The sequence below is a fragment of the Dicentrarchus labrax genome, unplaced genomic scaffold (assembly GCF_905237075.1).
Source record: "Dicentrarchus labrax unplaced genomic scaffold, dlabrax2021, whole genome shotgun sequence".
Lineage (NCBI taxonomy): Eukaryota > Metazoa > Chordata > Actinopteri > Moronidae > Dicentrarchus > Dicentrarchus labrax.
In genome coordinates, this window is record NW_026136719.1 from 4790653 (window position 1) to 4810380 (window position 19728).

A 19728-nucleotide genomic window follows, 5' to 3' on the forward strand; every position below is an offset into this window, starting at 1 on the left:
GTCAAACAGTTGTGTAATTTATGCATATATGTAAATGTATGTAGTATATGCTCATGTATATGTATGTGTGTATATGATAACTACTGTATGTTATCATTAAATTTCACAACAAGGAGACTAATCCAACTTTAAACAGGTCTGTCTTACCTGAAGAGTATTTAGTATTAAATATACTGTATATATATGTATATTATGTATATATATATATATATTAGTATTTATCTATGTGAGAAATGTTTCCAGCTGCCAACATTCCTCTGCTGGATTCCTCCCAGAATGCATCAGGGCCACCAATACAGAATGACCCGTCCAGCTAAAACAGATGCAAGTATTTTAGTAGGAGGCTGCGAGTCCTCTGCTGGCAGGCGCTTAATGCAATATGTGCCCGTAAGATGAAGTCACAAACATTGCAACTGTAGTCGACTCCCACTCGCCGGGCAGCACAGACGGGGCATTATGTGGACGAGTACCAGCTGGTACCACAGGCTCCTCATCCTCCTCCGGGACTTCATTTGTTGCTGCCTCTGAAATCAGGACATGGAACTGAAATCGAAGAGCAAACCTGTTCTCCTCGGATGCATTGTCGCCGTCTGCTTTTGTACACTTTGTCCTGCTGAAAGACGTGAGTAGAGCTCTGATTTCTGTGGAGGGCGTCATCTGTCGCTGGTGAGGGCAGGAAGGGATGAGGATGTTGATGAGGCTGCAGAGTGTCAGTGAGACAGACAGTGAGATGTTTCCTTTCCTTCCTTTAAAGCAGTAGTTCACAACCTTTTCGGCTTGTGGACCCTAAAAGATGAAGCTACGTCTACTTGTGATCCCTCACGAGAAGAAGAGAAGAGTGATTTTTCATCTTCTGATTTCTATTTTGAAAGAGTTTAAGAGGCCTGAAGAGGTCAAAGAATTCAAAATTTCACAAGAAAAAAGAAGAAAAGTCAGAAAAAAGTGAACATAACTTTGTGAAACTTAAAGTAATCTGGTGATCTTGTCCGATTTTGGGGGCCATTGGAGGTTCCTGACCCTCAGGTTGGGAACCATTGCTTCAAAGGACAGAAAATACAGAAGAATTCTCACTGTTTTAAAGGGTTCATTTATGTTTAATTCATCAGAGTTGGTGGGATTTGTTTTCAATGCAGCATCAAAAAAACAGTACATATTGTCAGATATCACAACAGCACCAACATTAAAACTTTAGGACTTGATATTAACCTTAATGTTTAAAACAAACAAGATAAAATGTGTTAATGAGTGAGCTTTACAGGTGCTGGCAGGCTGATGTTGTTTCCTTCAGACTGAGCCAGGCTAGCTGTTTCCCTCTGTTTCCAGTCTTTATGCTAAGCTAAGCTAACGTGCTGCTTGTTATAGCTTAATATTTATTATGCAGACATGAGAGTCTTCTCATCTAACTCTCCACCAGAAAGGGAATATATCTCAAAATGTTGAAATATTCCTTTAAGTACAATATCACATAGGGGCCCAACTGTAAGTTTTTGCCCTGGAGGCCCCGAACAGATTGATTCAACCAGAAACACTCTTCCTGGGTCGAAAACAAACAAACAAAGGAGACAAATAACCAGTATAAAAGTCTCAGTAAGGATATACAAAGACACTCAAAAATCAATAAAAACACAACAACAACTACACATTACAACACATCCAGTTACAATCCATCTGACTTGTTTACATCAGTTAGTTTAATTCATGTTTTAATGTTACAGGATGAAGCAGAGATCATTCAGAATGTTTCCGCCCCTAGGATGGCGAAGGCATGACATAGCTCTATCCATTGTTCCTGAGTGGGTGGATAATTCATACTTTTATGTAGTTGTCTCACCCGTTTGTGGGCCAGTATTGATCTGCTCCTGAGGATCCATACTCCCTGAAGTCAAGCAGCAGAAGTGACAATGTGCAAATGCCATCGGCCCAATTTTAGGTGAACTAAATACGCAAGAGTAGGACGTTTATCTTTTTACTGGAGAGCTGCTTTAAAAACAAATTGAGGCGTAAATTTAGAGTTCAACCACTTCTTCATGCAACACCGAGTATACGCGTGTAAGGTCAGATTGTTTATAGAAGTAAAAGTATGTAAATATAATCCTGGAAATGTACTTTCAGCATTAAAAGTAAAAGTAGTGAACGTAGAAATGTTTTGTAGCTTATAATGACATTAATGTAAAAGCAGGACGTAACTGTTGTTGGTTGAGGTTGAACTCATTTTGTATCAGAGTGCAACTATTATTGATTATTATTGTCAAAAATAGTGAGAAATGCTGTCACAATTACCCAGAGTTCAATGGGACAGCAGGCCAAACATCCCTTATTACAAGTACATTGAAATTATTAAAATAACCCAAAGGAAAAGCAGCAAACCTTCACATTTGAGAAGTGATCAAAATTGTTGTTAATTAACAAAACATCATATTTTGTAAACTTTCCATATGTTTTGTGCCAGAATCTGTTTTTGTAAAGAAACTAAACATTCAGATAAATGAAGTAGAATGAAAAGAAAAGACTCAAGTAAAGTGCTGGTAATACGTTTCCCAAAGTCATTACTGATAACTAAACACACGTTATCATAGTCCTGTAGTTCTTTATCTCTTTAGTTCCCAGTTATCCTGTTTTTCCTCACAGACTTGGTGTTGACTGTGTCTTTTATCTAAAATAATGTGTCTCACCTCTGTCAGTTTGCACGGTTCCTCCGGGCCCCGTCACGGTCCCAGAAAACAACACGGCTGACGTCCAGGTGGTGAAAATCAGCTCCAGCGACGATGTAACACTTACAGTCACTGTGAACCCTGAAGATCTGTTCTACCTAAAAGGGGACGAGCTGATGGTGAAGAAAGGACTCGACTATGAGGTGATTATAGATTATAGCCAGACTGATACTGGATATGAGTTAAAGCAAACATTTTGACAAGGATGCTTTAATTTGCTTTAAAGTGTTTTCTAATGGACAAACTATATCAGACAGTTTTACCTCAAACATGTATTTGGCATTTCTGTAGTTTACTGCATCTTGTTGTTACTTATTGGTCAAAATATACTAATATAAAGACAATATCTGTTATTATATCTGTAATCCAGTTTAATAAAAATATCCCAGCAGAAAAACATTTTAAAATAAGAAGAGTGATTTATATGATGTTTTGTACAACATGTAGTTTAGATTTAAAGGTTTGTTACAGAGTAACATAGAGCTCTGATTGGACAGATTCTTTCAGTCAGGAGAGCCAATCAGGGCCCAGTCCAGCTGAGGGATCCACCAATACCACTTTGTTTCAGACTAAATACAAATACTTACATTTGGGTATGCCAATATGAGTTCTTAATAATGCCATTACAGTTCAAACAATTACTTTAAAAACATGTTTTATTCTTATTAGATGTTCCTCACTTTCTGACTGTAACTAATTTAATGTTGCTAATGTTGTAAAAGTTCTAAAATATCTCCAAATTGCTGACATTGCCTCTCCTCAGCCTTCCTGCTCCGCTAACGAGAGGTTACGTAGCATCACGTTGTCGTAAAGTGGAATCAGAGTAGTTTTATGATTACAATCACGAATACATGAGCTCAGTATCTAACCCGATACCCGATCTAGTATCTGTGCATCTCTACTTCCTGAAGATAATCTGAAACTTGGTGCAGAAATTGATTTGAACAACTCAATCCAAATGAAAATGAATCTACACTTGCAATTTTAGCAATTATATCCGATCATATTGATGTTCAGTTGAGTGTAATGGTGAAAACTGATTTAAGATTTAAGAAAACAAAATCTAGATGAAGCCTATAACTCCCGAATGATTAAGCAATTGTCCAAAGATTGCACATGGGGAAAATGTAACTTCCTACAAGACAACTCATTAAACAGTTATTTTACAAAACCATGGCAAAATCATTACAGGTGTTTAAGTTAAACTAGAAAATTCCTAAAGCAATTTGATTGTGCCTTGCCTGGCCCGTGACACTGGCCCATACATTACTACACTGCCGAGTAGTTTACAGTACAATGAGGGAGACACCCGTGTTTAATTCGGCGTACGCGTGATCCACTAACAACCACGTATTTTAATGACAAATCTTGTTTTTCCATCTATTGCCACGGTCTTGCCCACTGAAATAGTGAGGCTGGTAACGAGTTGATGCGACAAAGTCGGCCAAAAGTTGGTATTTATGTATTATATTGATGCCGAATTAACAAGAAGACTGTTGAGATATGATGGGTTTTTCTTGTGTTTCTACAGTTATGTGCATTTATGTAAGTGCAAATATTTGTTAATATATGGTATTTCTTAAATGGAGTTTGGCATAATATTGTCCTGGGATAATGCAGGAAGGGTCATAGTTTAATTAAAATTGCTAAAGTAACTAAATAAGTAATAACCACAATGGTGGGAATAATAAGTATGTAGTTATAATAATAATGATAATAATAGTAATAATAATAAGAACAATAATAAGTAATGCTATCAATAATATGAATAACAATATTTATATTAATAAATAATACATAATTAAGAAAGCAAACTATTCTTACTGTGCAGTCATAGGCAGTTACAACAGTCTGAGTGTCTTCTTCCTCACAAAATAAATCTAACTTGATGTTTTATTACATTAGTAAATCTGTATAACTTGTGTCAGGTGTAACAAGTTGAAATAGATGGCTAATTAAGAATTTCAGTGTCTTTTGTGACGTTTAATTAGCACAGTAATCCTTTGTCCTCTCTAGCTAGCGAGTGCTAGCATATTCATACCTTGTTCTGTCTAGCTAGCTTGCGCTAAAACATTAGTAGCTTATCCTCTCTAGCAAGCAAAGCATTTTAATTAATTAGCTAACCTTCTAATACCTTCTTCTACCTTCTAATTCTCTTTAGCTAGCTTGAGCTAGCACACATAAACACATAACCAGAGCTAGCGCTAGCTACGTGCTAATCGCTAGCTAACTGCTAATCGCTAGCTCCGCGCTAATCGCTAGCTATGCGCTAATCGCTAGCTAAGTGCTAGCTTTGGTTAATGTGTTTAATTGTATTATGCTCCTGAAGGAGTGCTAATGTAAATTAAGGAACAGCTCATAGTAGGGTAAAATATTTAAGGTGTATTGAACTTATTTTGTGTTAATATTAAAATCATTCAGCTTTAAATTGTTTGATTGTTAGCCGCCTGCTAATTATCTTTAGCTAGCCAGCTAGCGCTAGCTTATTAATAGCTTAAATGCTCCTCTGTAGCTAGCTATGTGTGTGTGTGTGTGTGTGTGTGTGTGTGTGTGAGCAGGCTTTGGTTGTCATGGCAATCAGGGGAGCCCACAGCAGCTGCGCACGCTCTCTCTCTGTGTCTAACTCCTCAGAGAGACAGAAAACAATTAAAACGAATCCCCTCAAAAGCATGGCCAGGAACGACCGAAAGAAAACCGAAAACACCGTGGGCGTCGTCATCTTGTTGACTATAGCACTGCCGAGTTTCAGTGGTTAAAGTTAAAAATGTGACCTGGGAGATTGAGAGAGAAGAGGTTCAACGAGCGTTTTTAAGATTTGTCCTCTAAAATTAACATGGGAGTAGATGGGGCCGTGAGAGGGAGTTGCTGGCGCATCAGTGCTCTCCGCCAAAACTATTTGTCTGACAGCTTCAGCAGTGGTATCACTGCGACCCCAACGAATTTACCTACGTTTCTATCTATAAATTATTTCTGTAGAGTGATATTTGTGGCCATGACAGCAGTTTACAAATTTATTTTTCGACAAATTTTCCCTTCTCCCCACACTCTAGCGATGATGTCACGCACTCTGGCAGTTTTTTCAGTTGGAGGTTCTCGCAATACACACCCATTCATTTTTTGACCGGTTTTTGGCGATTTATCGGCAAACCGTTTGGCGAAATTCTTAGAAAAGTCATAGCACTCGATTCCCGGCCGAGCCGCACGTTTTGATACCTTTTTGTGTATGTGCGACAAAAGCTGCGGGAGAAGAAGCGCCCGAAAAACGCACGGAAGAAGAATAATAACTAGAAAATTCCTAAAGCAATTTTGATTGTGCCTTGCTCTGGCCCATATGTTAATACCATGTCTACGTGCTAACCGCTAGCTCTGCGCTAATCGCTAGCTAAGTGCTAATCGCTAGCTCTGTGCTAATCGCTAGCTAAGTGCTCACCGCTAATCGCTAGCTAAGTGCTAGCTTTGGTAAAGGTGTTTAATTGTATTATGCTCCTGAAGGAGTGCTCATGTAAATTAAGGAACAGCTCATAGTAGGGTAAAATATTTAAGGTGTATTGAACTTATTTTGTGTTAATATTAAAATCATTCAGCTTTAAATTGTTTGCTTGTTAGCCACCTTCTAATTATCTTTAGCTAGCCAGCTAGCGCTAGCTTATTAATGCCATGTAATCCTCCCTATAGCATATTGATAACCTGTCATCCTCCTTAGCTAGCGCTAGCATATTAATATCATGTCATTCTCTTTAGCTAGCTAGCTAGAGCCAGCACACATAAACACATAAACCAAAGGTAGCGCTTAGCTACGTGCTAATCGCTAGCTAACTGCTAATCGCTAGCTAACTGCTTATCGCTACATACATGCTAATGGCTAGCTAAGCGCTAATCGCTAGCTAAGTGCTAGCTTTGGTCAATGTGTTTAATTGTATTATGCTCCTGAAGGAGAGCTAATGTAAATTAAGGAACAGCTCATAGTAGGGTAAAATATTTAAGGTGTATTGAACTTATTTTGTGTTAATATTAAAATCATTCAGCTTTAAATTGTTTGGTTGTTAGCCACCTTCTAATTATCTTTAGCTAGCCAGCTAGCGCTAGTTTATTAATGCCATGTAATCCTCCCTATAGCATATTGATAACCTGTCATCCTCCTTAGCTAGCTAGCTAAAGCTAGCACACATAAACACATAAACCAAAGCAAGCGCTTAGCAACGTGCTAATCGCTAGCTAACCGCTAATCGCTAGCTAAGTGCTAACCGCTAATCGCTAGCTAAGTGCTAGCTTTGGTTAATGTGTTTAATTGTGTTATGCTCCTGAAGGAGTGCTAATATAAATTAAGTAACAGCTCATAGTAGGGTAAAATATTTAAGGTGTATTGTTCTTATTTTGTGTTAATATTAAAATCATTCAGCTTTAAATTGTTTGTTTGTTAGCCGCTTGCTAATTATCTTTAGCTAGCTAGCGCTAGCTTATTAATGCCTTGTCATTCTCTGTAGCTAGCTGTGTGTGTGTGTGTGTGTGTGTATGTGTGTGTGTGTGTGTGTGTGTGAGCAGGCTTTAGTTGTCATGGCAATCAGGGGAGCCCACAGCAGCTGCGCGCGCTTTCTCTGTCTCTAACTCCTCAGAGAGACAGAAAACAATTAAAACGAATCCCCTCAAAAGCATGGCCAGGAACGACCGAAATGAAAACCGAAAAGACCGTGAGCGTCGTCATCTTGTTGACTATAGCACTGCCGAGTTTCAGTGGCTAAAGTTAAAAAATGTGACCTGGGTAGATTGAGAGAGAAGAGGTTCAACGAGCGTGTTTCAAGATTTGTCCTCTAAAATTAACATGGGAGTAGATGGGGCCGTGAGAGGGTGTTGCTGGCGCATCAGTGCGTCTCCCGCCAAAACTATTTGTCTGACAGCTTCAGCAGTGGTATCACTGCGACCCCAACGAATTTACCTACGTTTCTATCTATAAATTATTTCTGTAGAGTGAAATTTGTGGCCATGACAGCAGTTTACAAATTTATTTTTCAACAAATTTTTCCCTTCTCCCCACACTCTAGCGATGATGTCACGCACTCTGGCAGTTTTTTTCAGTTGGAGGTTCTCGCAATACACACCCATTCATTTTTTTGACCGGTTTTTGGCGATTTATCGGCAAACCGTTTGGCGAAATTCTTAGAAAAGTCATAGCACTCGATTCCCGGCCGAGCCGCACGTTTTGATACCTTTTTTGTGTATGTGCGACAAAAGCTGCGGGAGAAGAAGCGCGCCAAAACGTACGGAAGAAGAATAATAATAAGCCCGAGGAAGAGTAGTATTGTGCTTGCTTTGCAAGGCACAATAATAAGCCCGAGGAAGAGTAGTATTGTGCTTGCTTATGCAAGGCACAATAATTAAAGCATCTTTCAGCCATATAACTGTTGTGTGTTTCTGTTAGTCACTTTCCAGTGCAACTCTGGTGGTGTGGGTGCAGTGCAGCAGAGCTGGCTCCAGATCTGTGAGTAAATCAGTTAAACACAATATCACACGGTTTGTCAGGAAAGAAGATAATAATAAACCAGTGAAGCCAGAACATGGATTGTTAACAGCAGTCAGAATCTCAAGACATTGTGTATTTTTCTCTTCACTTGCACAATTGAGTCTCTGAATTCGTTCATTGTTTCGGTCTCTTCAAGGTGAACGAGTCTGTTGAAGTTTTGGTTGAAAATGTGAACGATAACCCACCAAACTTTGCCCAAAACCACTTTGTGCTGGAAGTAAATGAGGTGAGTAGTGTTAGTGTATCAGCTTCATGTATGTGAGTTTCAGGTTGGATATGATGTTGATGTTTTTGTCTCCTGCAGCTCGCTCCAGTGAACTCCACAGTTGGGCTGATAGAAGCAACAGACGTCGATTCAGAGCCGCTCTACTATCGATTAGAGTCTGCAACAGTAAGAACGTATCTAATGTAATGACATAGTGATACTGGACTGTACTCGGGGGTTAAAAATCAGTTACTGCAGGTTTAAAGGACCAGTGTGTAACATTTAGGAGGATCAATTGTCAGAAATGGAATATAATATCAATAGGTAAGTTTGTATTAGTGTACAATCACATGAAAATAAGAATTGTTGTTTGTTACCTGAGAATGAGTTGTTTTTATCTATAGAGGGAGAGGATCTTCTTCTATGGAGTCCGCCATGTTGAATCACCATGTTTCTACAGTAGCCCAGAACAGACAAACAGTACACTGAAGGCTACTGTTTATTCAGTTGGTTGTAATCTGCAACCTCACTGCGAGACGCCACTAAATCCTACACACTGGTCCTTTAAGACAGTGGTTCCCAACCTTGGGGGTCGGGACTTATGATGATTGAGGGGATAAAAGAGATAAAAATATTCAATTACTAAATTAAGTTTGAGCATCGAGGTTCATTCTCATCTTTGGGAACATATCTGCAATATCACTTTAATAGACATAATAATAAACAACTAATGAGTGACCTTGAGTTTAGAATATTTGATCTCAAAATTCTTTGAGGGCGTAATTTTTTTAGTTTCTTAATTTTTTTGTGCAACAGTAAGTTAGATAGTATTCCCTACCATTATTATGCAGATGACACTCAGATTTATGTCCAATTTAAAAACCAGTGAAAGGACTTCACTTCCTCCTCATGTTTCAAAAGTTTCTCACTTTTCAAAACCTGTATTTAAAAAAAAGAGCTTGCTTGTTTTTATTGAAACATACTACAACAAGTTTTTAGCAAGACGTTCTCAGCAAGAAGCTATTTCTATATTCTGCCTGCCATCGGGTCAGATTCAGTCAGATTCCCAATGAATTCAATGAAAGGAGGACGTGGAAACAATACCACCCAAATGAAAGTTCCTTGTTGCTGCTTTAACTTTAGTGGGGAAATGTTTTAATCTTGTTGTTTTTATTGTAAAAACTTTGTAACTTTGTTTTAAAATGTGCAGTATAAATGTAGTTTTTATACTATTATTATTATACTGTTATACATTATTTTATCTTACATATATGTATGTTTTCTGTCTCTGTCTGTTAAACCAGGATAAATATTTCCGCCTAGAAAACATCAACACTCCAAAGATAATTGTTAAAAGCATCCTGGACTACGACGTTGTACAGAAGATCTCTCTGGTTTTACATGTGCAGGTAAAGTAATCCTCTATAAAAACAACATCCAGGCAGCTGCTTCTCTTTTACCTTTGACCTGTGAAATGTGTCACATGTTCCAGGACACGTTCAACGGTTCGGCCTCCAACGAGCCCTTCTTCACATCTGTGGCCTCCATCACGGTGAATGTGAAGGACGTTGACAACCGGCCCCCTTGGTTCCAGCCTTGTTTGAGAACCAACTTAGGAATCGCCAAACTGTGTGTGAGCACCGGCTACAAAGGCAGAGTCAATCTCACCGAGAAGGAGGTGAGTTCCCACGATGACGTCCTCTAAGTCTTGAAGCTGAGATTCATTCTGGCTGAGATGTATACAAACAGCAGATCACAGATTTTGTTCATGGGGTGATGGATCAGGGGTTTGGACTTTATTAAGAAGGTCCTTTGTTAAAACTCGACCCGATCCGCTAGGACCTGGCAGACCCCTTTTCTATTATTTTTTAAACTGCTGATGCCTGCCTAACTGACATATTTAATGGATATTATATATTATACTCAACTGTACAGTGAACCCACATATTGAACTTCAAATATGAATATAATTGATGTTATTATTTTCCAATAACATAATATGCAGTTTTTTTAGTTGTTAATCACGTTGAAGTCGAATATCACATCCTGAATCTTTGTGTTAGAATTAATTAATTAATTAAAATTATCTTAGAATGAGCTGGTTTTACCGACAGATGCTGCCGGCCACCTTCTGTAGAGTCCGCTATGTTGAACAACCATGTTTCTACAGTAGCCCAGTAAAGACAAACCCCAAAAACTGGTTCTAGATAGGGATGGCCACCATAGTTTCTCCCTGGTGAGGGAGGGTAAAGCAAAAACAACATGTCAGGTTCTTGAACTATCAGGGAATAATTGTTAACATTTTAAGGGGATTTTCTTGATGATAAACTTTACCAGTAGTTGACCAGGAGCACCTGAATGCACCATCAGTTTTGGCTTCTGTAAAACTGTTTCATTTTTCATGGATGGAGCAGTTTCAGCTCAATCCTCCTCGAAAGGACCAAACATTGTAGGCTGCAGCTTTCAAAGAGACAGATGCAAATTAAAATCTCATTTTGCGGTTTTAACTTCATCAGTCCACCTCCATAACGCATTCGCCAGCATCTAATGTGATAAGAATAATACATTCAGTCACTTGGCAGATGGAAGTTATTCTTATGCAGCTTCACAGATAGTGGTGATAGATGCTAATGAAACAATGGAAACTGTCGCTTCATCTATAACCACCGCTGGGAAGTCACGTGTTGAGAGCTCATCAGATGTTTGCTATTACAGGTCTGCCTGTCAGAAAATGTCTGAAAATAAATGAGAACATATGCAGGCTGCAGAATCTGTGCATGATGATTTTAATCCACAGGAAGGGCCGCTGGTGCTGGAACCTGGTCCGGTGTTCGCCAAGGACGGAGACAAGAACAGGAGCGAGCAGATAAGCTACAGAATACTCCGAGGTTTGAACTCAACCACATATTTAAACTATTCTTTTACTCACCACCCACTACAGGTCTCTTTTATGATGCAGACATAAATTAATAGGATTTTACTTGTACTGTTATTACTAGGAATAGCAGCAGTAATCTTAATCTTTTCAACGCCTTTGAAGATTTCACAGACCTCTGGTTACAAAGTGAAAAAAGAGGAACTCATCATGAAAACAAGACAAAAATAAGTGTTTGCAGGGCTTCATTTTTATGGATATTTTGCATTTTTTCAAGCTTTTAAACATCTGGAAACATTTTGAAATCTTCAGAAACAGCTTTTTACTGTGAGTGAACATTTTCTGCTAAAGTTAGAACAGTTTTGGTAATTTCACAGTTTTTTCTCACTGGTTTGAAGTCGGCAAGGCTCAGTCAGAAGAAATAAACTGATGTTGCCAAGTCAATCAGATCGGATCTGATCAAACCAGACAGTCCTGATGATAAATAACAACTAACATTACTTATTTAGTTGTGCATATTTTCAGCCCTGTCTTAGAAATTACGTTTATATACAACTAATGTGCAACAGCAAGATGTTTTGAGGGAAATATAATGCCCAACAAATTACTTTTTCTGTTGAAATGAAGATTGAATGCTTGCTGAAATATGAACAACCCACTTTGATCGATTTCACACTCGCTAATAAAGACAATACTCTTAAACTGGAAAGACGGAAATAAGTGATCATGAATACTGTGTGTACTGTAATGAGCTGGTGGGGGAACATATAAGGTCTTCCTGAATGATGTGTTGATGTACTGATGTCTAAAGAAAATTAAATAATTTTTGTTGCTGATGGTGTTTTCTGTCTTCAGGAAATGAGGGAAATATTTTCCAGATCGATGAGGAAACAGGAAACATCACCATGGCTAAAGCTGCGGATATCGTCGGCCCAATAACTCTCACGGTTCTGGTAAAACAAATTCTCTTTTTGTTCTGTGCTAGTTTTAAATGGAAAACCAAAACATGAAGCTCTTTAGTTATTGCGGCATATGAGCTTGGATGTAACTTTGGTCTAACTCTCCTGGCCATCAGGCGTCACAGGTGACCAACAGGGATCAGTTCGCAGTGACGCAGGTGACCATCGAGGTGATGAAGAAGAGCAGAAACCCTCCTCGCTTTGAGAAGGAGCGATACGAAGGATTCATCTACAGTAACTCCGTCCCCGAGAGCATGATCCTCCGAGACCGGAGCACCAACCGGCCCTTCAGGGTCCGAGCTCGGGACGAGGACTTTGCCGCTGTGAGTGCTTTTTATGTGCAGCTGTGTTAAAAAGTTTTATTTTCAAAACTATTCTCGCTATCAGTCTGTTTTGAAGATACCTTTAGTTAAAGCTGAATTAGATAAACATGAAAACCTATTTGCTGGTTTTGGCTGGACACTTGACTGACTGATTCTCCAGTGAGGTGAGCCAATACAATACAATAGTACAATAAGCCAAAATATAATAAATTCAAACACTCAGAAGGTTAATCAAAATGTATCTAAACTGATAACAATCCATAAAAATGCTGTTAACCCAGAGATAATCAACAATTCTGTATTAACAATGGCTCAGATGAGTAATAAGGGACAGTTCGTAGTGACAAACCCAGAGATTTATCACCAACTCTGCAGTTCTTCTCAGCACTTCTCAGCTTCGTCTCCAGCAGCTGTTTTCAGAGAAAAAGCTCTAATAAACCCACTGTACCCTACTAGCTAACCACTAAACAGCAGACTGACACAATGAGAGAATAGCAGGTGAACACTGTGGAGCATTTAGCAGCTACAGAGCCAGATGTTTCTCTTAGGAGTTGATGGTGACCAAAAGCAGAGCTAAAAGAGAAACTGTTGGATGTCTAAATAGGCAAATTATCAACTTTAATAAATTATATCTATGTCATGGCTACAGATTGTCAATAGTACTACCAAATTCAAGTAACACCAAACTCTACAGCTCAAGGCAGCTTTCAGCTTTTGTACATCGTTGTTTGGGTTCTCACCGAGCAGCAACCTCTGTGGCTGGTTGATTAAGCCAACTCGGAAGTGCCTAAAAAATTGCAGTTCCTCTAACAGCCACTAGAGGCTGGCTCCAGCGGTGAGTCTCCATAAGGCCCCATTTTAAAATGTTTACAGCCTGGTACAGAAAACACTCTTGGTTTCTAGAGTTAATTTCCCCATTCATGACAACCATACAGGGGTGAATCTTTATATAACCCTGTTTAAATTATATTAAGGCTTAAAGTTATGTATAATTAAGGACATGGACGCTTTGAGTGACAAGTGGTTGGTTTCAGTAACCAGGCTTCATTCAACCCGCCTGAGCTCCACATGTTTGCTCATTTTTGGATTAGCTGGGAGCCGGCAGAGCCAAGACTGCCAAGATGGCGACGGCCAGAGCCGACCAACGACTCCTCAGAAACTTCTGGGTGATGAAGACTATGTTCATTTTAATTTAAACAGTCTATGGTTCGCACACAGTCTCTCATCTTTCAGTCTACAACTGCAGATTGCTCTTGTAAGAAAACAAACTCAGATAACTGAAGCGTTCCCTACTCATCCAGAACCACATTGAAGGAGAGCCAGATCATTTTTCACAGAGTAGATGGAGACCAAATCAGAGATAAACATACAAAAAATTCTCCATGTTGACACAACCACGACTCCAAATCAGAGATAAAGTTTCTCCAAAACAAACTGATAAGCTGATGGTAAATCATGGCTGTGTTTCTGTGGGTTTATTCTGGTAGCTGTCTGTCGCCTAGTGGTCAGAAATCACTAAATGAAGCTTTAAATAACATAAGACAAGACCTCAAATCCTTCAATCAGGTTGTTTTGTGTGTGTCAGGGTTTGAATCCAGATGTGAAGTATGAGGTTCAGTACAGCAGCTACGTCAACGTGACCTCAGATGGTTTTGTGATCCTGAAGAGAGTTGTGAAGACGGAGTCCTTCGCGCTTCAGGTAACAACAGATGTGCAACACTGAAATATCTTTTTCTTAAATTAATAATCTTGAAGATTTTCATTTAAATAACTGTTCAAAAAAAGGGTTACGTCCGAATGAAGTAATGGTGACTGAGCCTATGGTCCACTGATGAAAGCCTGTGGAAAATCACAAGCGGTTTTCCATCACCCAGCAGTGGTTAATCAGATACCATTCAGTCTTATGGAGAAATGAGTCAACTTCTCAGTTGATTTATGAGCTCAGTAAACAGTTTCCTGATGAGTTTATGCTCTCAGTCTCTAGTTTCAGTCTTCTTCCAAACAGCATGATGTTCATTTAGTTTCACAAACATATTTTAGCGAACTGTTTATCTGGAATACGAGATCGTGTGTGACCAAACTCGAGGCTTCAAAGTGGTTCTCCACAAACTGATCGGTGACACTGTTTGGATCTCGGACAAGTGAGGTCCAAAAACCTGCAATTACCGCTTATCGCCACAGGTGCCGCCACAGAATGAAACAGAGATTTCCAAAATTTTAATTTATATTTACACGTCTTACAATTGTGTTTCTTTCTTTCTCTGAATGCAGCTCAGAGCCGTGGACACAACAACAGGGGAGTTTGGAACAGCCGCCCTCTCTGTTCAGGTCATACCTGGTAAGATCATCACTGTTGTTCTTTGTGATACTGACCTTTATTTTGTAGGTATTATGCTGATAGTAGCTTTGGGAAAACTCATTTTTTGCATCACAAATTTCATTTTCATTGAAATCACTTTAAATCATTATGATGTGACATTTTTGGGGGGGGTCTGTAAATCTGTAGGAGAAGATTTATAGGTCAGGGAATCTCTTCAGAACTCTCTAACTTTATTGTTAGCAGGTTAACATATTGTTACCAAAATATTATCATTACAAAATAGTTTTGCTGTCTTTAAATGTTTCCCAATTATTATTATTCTTTGTTTTGGCCTGTTATTACCCTGTTACATACATTTCAGTCTAATATTACCCATAAAACCCATTGTTAATACCAATTACCAGGTTATTACTTTGATAATTACATGATATTACTTAATTATTCTTTATTATCAAACTAATCCCCTGTTATTACGATGTTATTACTGAGCTGTAATGTAAAGTGCTGCCCAAATTATCTAAAATCAAGCTCCCTTCCTCCATAACCGATGTCCCAAACAAACCCCAATCTTATTCAGACCATTTCCTGTATTATAAACACCTTTGATTCATGCAGATGATAAATTACTATCAACAAATCCCATGAAATATATTTATATATATATATTTACATGTTTGTAGTAGTCCTGGTGAAATCCCATGGATATTAGATTGAGACTATAAATTCTGGAGGTGAAATCTTGAGGTCATTCACTCGTTTTTTCCTGCAGCGGTGGCCATCCCATCTCCCTCTAACATCGGCTACCGCCCTGGCGACATGGCGCTCCTGGGTCTGGTTATGGCGGCTCTGCTGGTCCTCTGCCTCATTGTGATTGGCTTCTTGATTTCCCGCTTGTGGAAGGGAAATGCCAGCATGGACAAAATATGTGAGGTTAGTCAGTGTTTTTCTTTCATCTCGGGAATGTTTGGAGCTGATCTTCAGTCGGAGACGTCATCATAAATGCTTCTTGGGGAAAGTTTTAAACAGGAAAAAGTATTGTTGTGTTTTGGTTTTCGTAATATTTTTAATGCAAATGTTGACTGTGTGTTTCCATATCAAAGGAAGACATTTTTGTTTTATTGCTGAGAGCTGGATGAGAAGATATGAATGAGATCGTGTGTGTATGATGATTATGGAGCTCAAGTCGGGAGGTGATTAGCTTAGCTTAGCATAACGACTGTAAATAAGGGGAAACAGCTAGCCTGGCTCTGTCCAAGAAGGAAAATGTAAGTGTTAAAATTAACACATTATATGTTTTTTGTGTAACTCACTTACTTTACAAGTACGATCTACAGTGAGCCAGGCTAGCCATTTCCCACTGCTTCCAGTCTTTATGCTAAGCTAAGCTAATCACCTCCAGACACCAGGTCCATACCCAACGTACGGACAGGAGAAGGGTATCAAACTTCTCCTCTAACTCACAGCAAGAAAGCAAATAAATGGATACAATTACAAAATAAGATTTAAGTACATGTTACTGCAATAAAGTAGAGTAGAAGGTTGATTTTACTGGAAGTTATATGGAGTTCTGAAAGTGATAAAATGAATTAGTAAAAGGTCTGAAAGCAAAGAAAGTCTTAAAAGTGGAAGAAATTGAAGTTCCAGGAGCTTCACTTTTATTGTTTTTAAGTAACTTTGTAAAGAAACTTTGACAGAAGCCTGTTAAATAAAGATAATGTTTTCCCTTTCATGTATTTGGTCACTTTCAAACAGTTTTGAAGCCTTCGGTTCTGACTGCGTTACAAAGGCACCTCCGTACTGTAATGGTTCAGACGTCAGAGACAGACTCAGCTGTTTCATGCTGCATGTGCAGAGCTCCTCCTGTGCGGCTTTGATGAATATTTATCAGCTGAAATCCACAGAAGGGCTCTGTGCTAAAACAGAACAAATGAACCTAGCTCACTCTCGGGGAACCGCGGTGGCATCTGTAACATTGAACAATGCCTCAATATCCTCCATGCTTCATTAACTGCTGTATTAATGAGGGGCCTCTCTCCTGCCTGCAGTGCCTGGGCCCCTGCCTGAAGTCCGACCAGCCCCGGTCCGGCCACCGGGACTCCCTGCAGTACACCAACGACGGCTTCCAGAATGAGGGCGACCCGAGCCGCGGGGGTGCCAGGCGCTGGAACAACGTCCTCCCCAGACGGAGCACTTTCCCCCAGGCACGAGGCCGGGTCATCCCCATGGAGAGACGGAACCGCCACTGCTCCTCCTGTGGCGTCTTCACCAACCACGTCCCCAAGGGGAGCCCCTCAGCCAGGCTGTCCAGGAGGGGCAGAGGAGACGGGGACGAGTACAGCGCGAGGTCGATCCTGGCCAAGCAGAGGAGGAAGGAGGGCCAGAAGACGGTGTGGTTCAAGGAGAGCGAGGACTCCTCTGACATCGAGGTGGAGATTATCCCAGACACTGTGGGCCGGGTGGAGGAGGAGACTGAGGAGGAGCTGGAGGGGGAGGTGGAGATGGAGGGGGTTGTCAGAGACCCAGCAGCCCCACTGAGAGAGTCTGATGGCGGGCAGGAGAGCCAGGGCACGGAGCCCAGCGAGGGGGAGGACCACGGAAAGGAAAGCAAGGAGCAGGAGGGCTGACAGCAGACGTCAGGGGTCAAACTTGAGTCGGGAGAAACTGAGCTGTTTGATTTCTCGTCACTCCTCGGAGACAACAGCCTGAAGCCGAGGTCACAGCAGTCCAGAATGACACTTCCAACATCTCTGGATATCTGCTGAACCTCCAGATTGATAAAGTATTTATTTTCTACTGTGAGTATCTTAGAATACAATATGTTTAAAACTCGTCTCTAGCGTCAGTGAACTACGAGATGAGATTTTTTACTTAACTCTATTACCGAGGTGACAACTCCTTTAAAGGTTAAGTATAGCGTCACCCAACGTAGGTCTTATTGTTGTAGTTATCAGTTTTATTGGTAACACACTGTACTCACTAAATGTATTGCAGCCTTGGTACGACAAAGTCCTGACGGCCCACAGCCCAGGGGTTGGGAACCTCTGGTTTAGATTAAAACTGCTTTATTTAAAACATAACTGAGGGTCTGACTTCTCTGTAGCAATGTCTCCACGTTCCCAAGTCTCAGCAGTTGTTTTAGTGAGTACAATTATATCAGAACAGATACAAACGACGGCCAAAAAAAACACTAAAATAAGAACCAAGTTGTAATAAAATGGCCTGTTAAATGCTGCAACATAACTTGACACCACTTTCTAATATGGCATCATTTATAAAGGTTGAAACGAGCTGCAACTAACTTTTCATTATCCATTAATCTGCTTTTCTCAATTAATCATTTAATTTTTAATTGTTGATAAAAACATTAGAAAACAGTGAAAAGAGCCCAAATGTGTCGTCTCGCTTTGTTGAATTAACAGTTCAAAACCCAAAGATATTACATTTAATGTAATTTAAGACAAAGAAATGCAGAACATTTTTGAGAAGCCGGAACCGTTGAAAGTTTGAAGTTTTTGCTTAAAAAATGACTGAAACGAATAATTGATCATCAAAATGGAAGGCAATACATTTTTTGACTAATCATTGCAGTGGCTTTATTAGTTAATAGTAAAGCATTTATTAATGCTTTATAGGGAAGTTCAAAGTCACTGATCTTACCTTTGAGGTAAATTAGATTAGTACATTGATGTGAGTCTCTTGCTGGTTAATAAAGGCTCAAAAGTTTGTGAGTCGTATGTAATTATGTTGTTAATGTTATTAAGAGCTCTTATAATAATCTGTTTAGTCTGAAGTTTTAATTGCTATAAAATATAAGATGCTCTGCAGATGAACTAAAGAGGTAAAAAAAAACAAAGCAAGTGTCCTTATTAAGGATTCTGAATTGATCTATAAAGCATTAGTAAATGATTTATTAACCATTAATAAACCCGTTATAAAGGAGGTCTAATTAGAAAGTGGCATTTGTCAGGTGTTCCTATTTGTTGTTCACAAAGTTTCTTAATTGAATTTTCAGCAAATGTTCTTTCAGTTTACAGTTTATCAACTTCACAATATAAAATTAAAGGAGATTTTGTTCATATTATCCTCTTCTACCAGTCAGTCAGGGAGCCGACTGACAACCAAAGGGCCAGAAACTGATGATCGCTGTGATGATTTCAGTCTCATTCCACTTCCTGTACAAGCTTTACTAAACTCAACCAGAAGTGTCTGGATTTTATATAGTGAAAATATATGTGAGGACAAACTTCATCTACTGAATACTAAACAGCCACGGACGTTTTTATGTGGACTATATTATCGAGCATGTTAAGCAAAATAACTACTTTTATGGATAAATCTATGGTTAATGTACAGTTGACCTTTTTCTACATTAAAGTGATTGATTGGGATTGAGGGAATAATAAAGTTTGAAGGATTTGTTGAGTCTCGAGATCGTCTTGCTGGTTAATTCATTTTTTTTCCCGCACAAAGTTTTCACACAAGCCGCCTGTAGGAAGTTTTAATATTTAAAAAAAGGAAGCAGAATTATGTTTATTTGCTTTCTTGCTGAGAAGATTGAAATCACTTTAATATGTGTGCGTTCAATGTGGAGCTGCAGCTCGCCGCTAGTTAGATTATTAATTAATTATTGTTGAGTGTTGTAGATATAGCTATATATTTGTGTTTTTTTATTAACCTTTTTCTTTGCATTTTTTAAATTATATGAAATGTCTGAGTTTCTTGAAAAGCGCTCTATAAATAAAATGTATTATTATTTAAGTGAAGAGAGAGAGAGCAGTGATGGTCGAGAGAGCTGAAGATTGAATGAAGAGAGGGAC

General features: G+C 39.2%; 1 protein-coding gene across 1 annotated transcript; it reads left to right on the plus strand.

Moving 5' to 3' along the window:
* The first annotated feature begins 371 nt into the window (after window positions 1-371).
* cdhr5a (cadherin-related family member 5a) lies at window positions 372-17535 on the plus strand. Its single transcript, XM_051378963.1, has 14 exons — window positions 372-622; window positions 2682-2854; window positions 8128-8187; window positions 8366-8455; window positions 8534-8620; window positions 9739-9843; window positions 9927-10112; window positions 11232-11322; window positions 12165-12262; window positions 12385-12591; window positions 14177-14290; window positions 14863-14929; window positions 15681-15841; window positions 16957-17535. Exons 1-14 carry the CDS (start codon window positions 538-540, stop codon window positions 17533-17535), a joined length of 2103 nt encoding a protein of 700 aa, XP_051234923.1. The 5' UTR covers window positions 372-537.
* Window positions 17536-19728: the final 2193 nt, after the last annotated feature.

Excerpts from the sequence above, each read along its gene's own strand:
- cdhr5a (XM_051378963.1), top strand. The coding sequence starts at position 538 with ATGGAACTGAAATCGAAGAGCAAACCTGTTCTCCTCGGATGCATTGTC. Across the intron at positions 10,113-11,231 it reads TCAATCTCACCGAGAAGGAG|GAAGGGCCGCTGGTGCTGGA; the intron begins GTGAGTTCCCAC and ends TTTAATCCACAG. Across the intron at positions 12,592-14,176 it reads GGGACGAGGACTTTGCCGCT|GGTTTGAATCCAGATGTGAA; the intron begins GTGAGTGCTTTT and ends TGTGTGTGTCAG.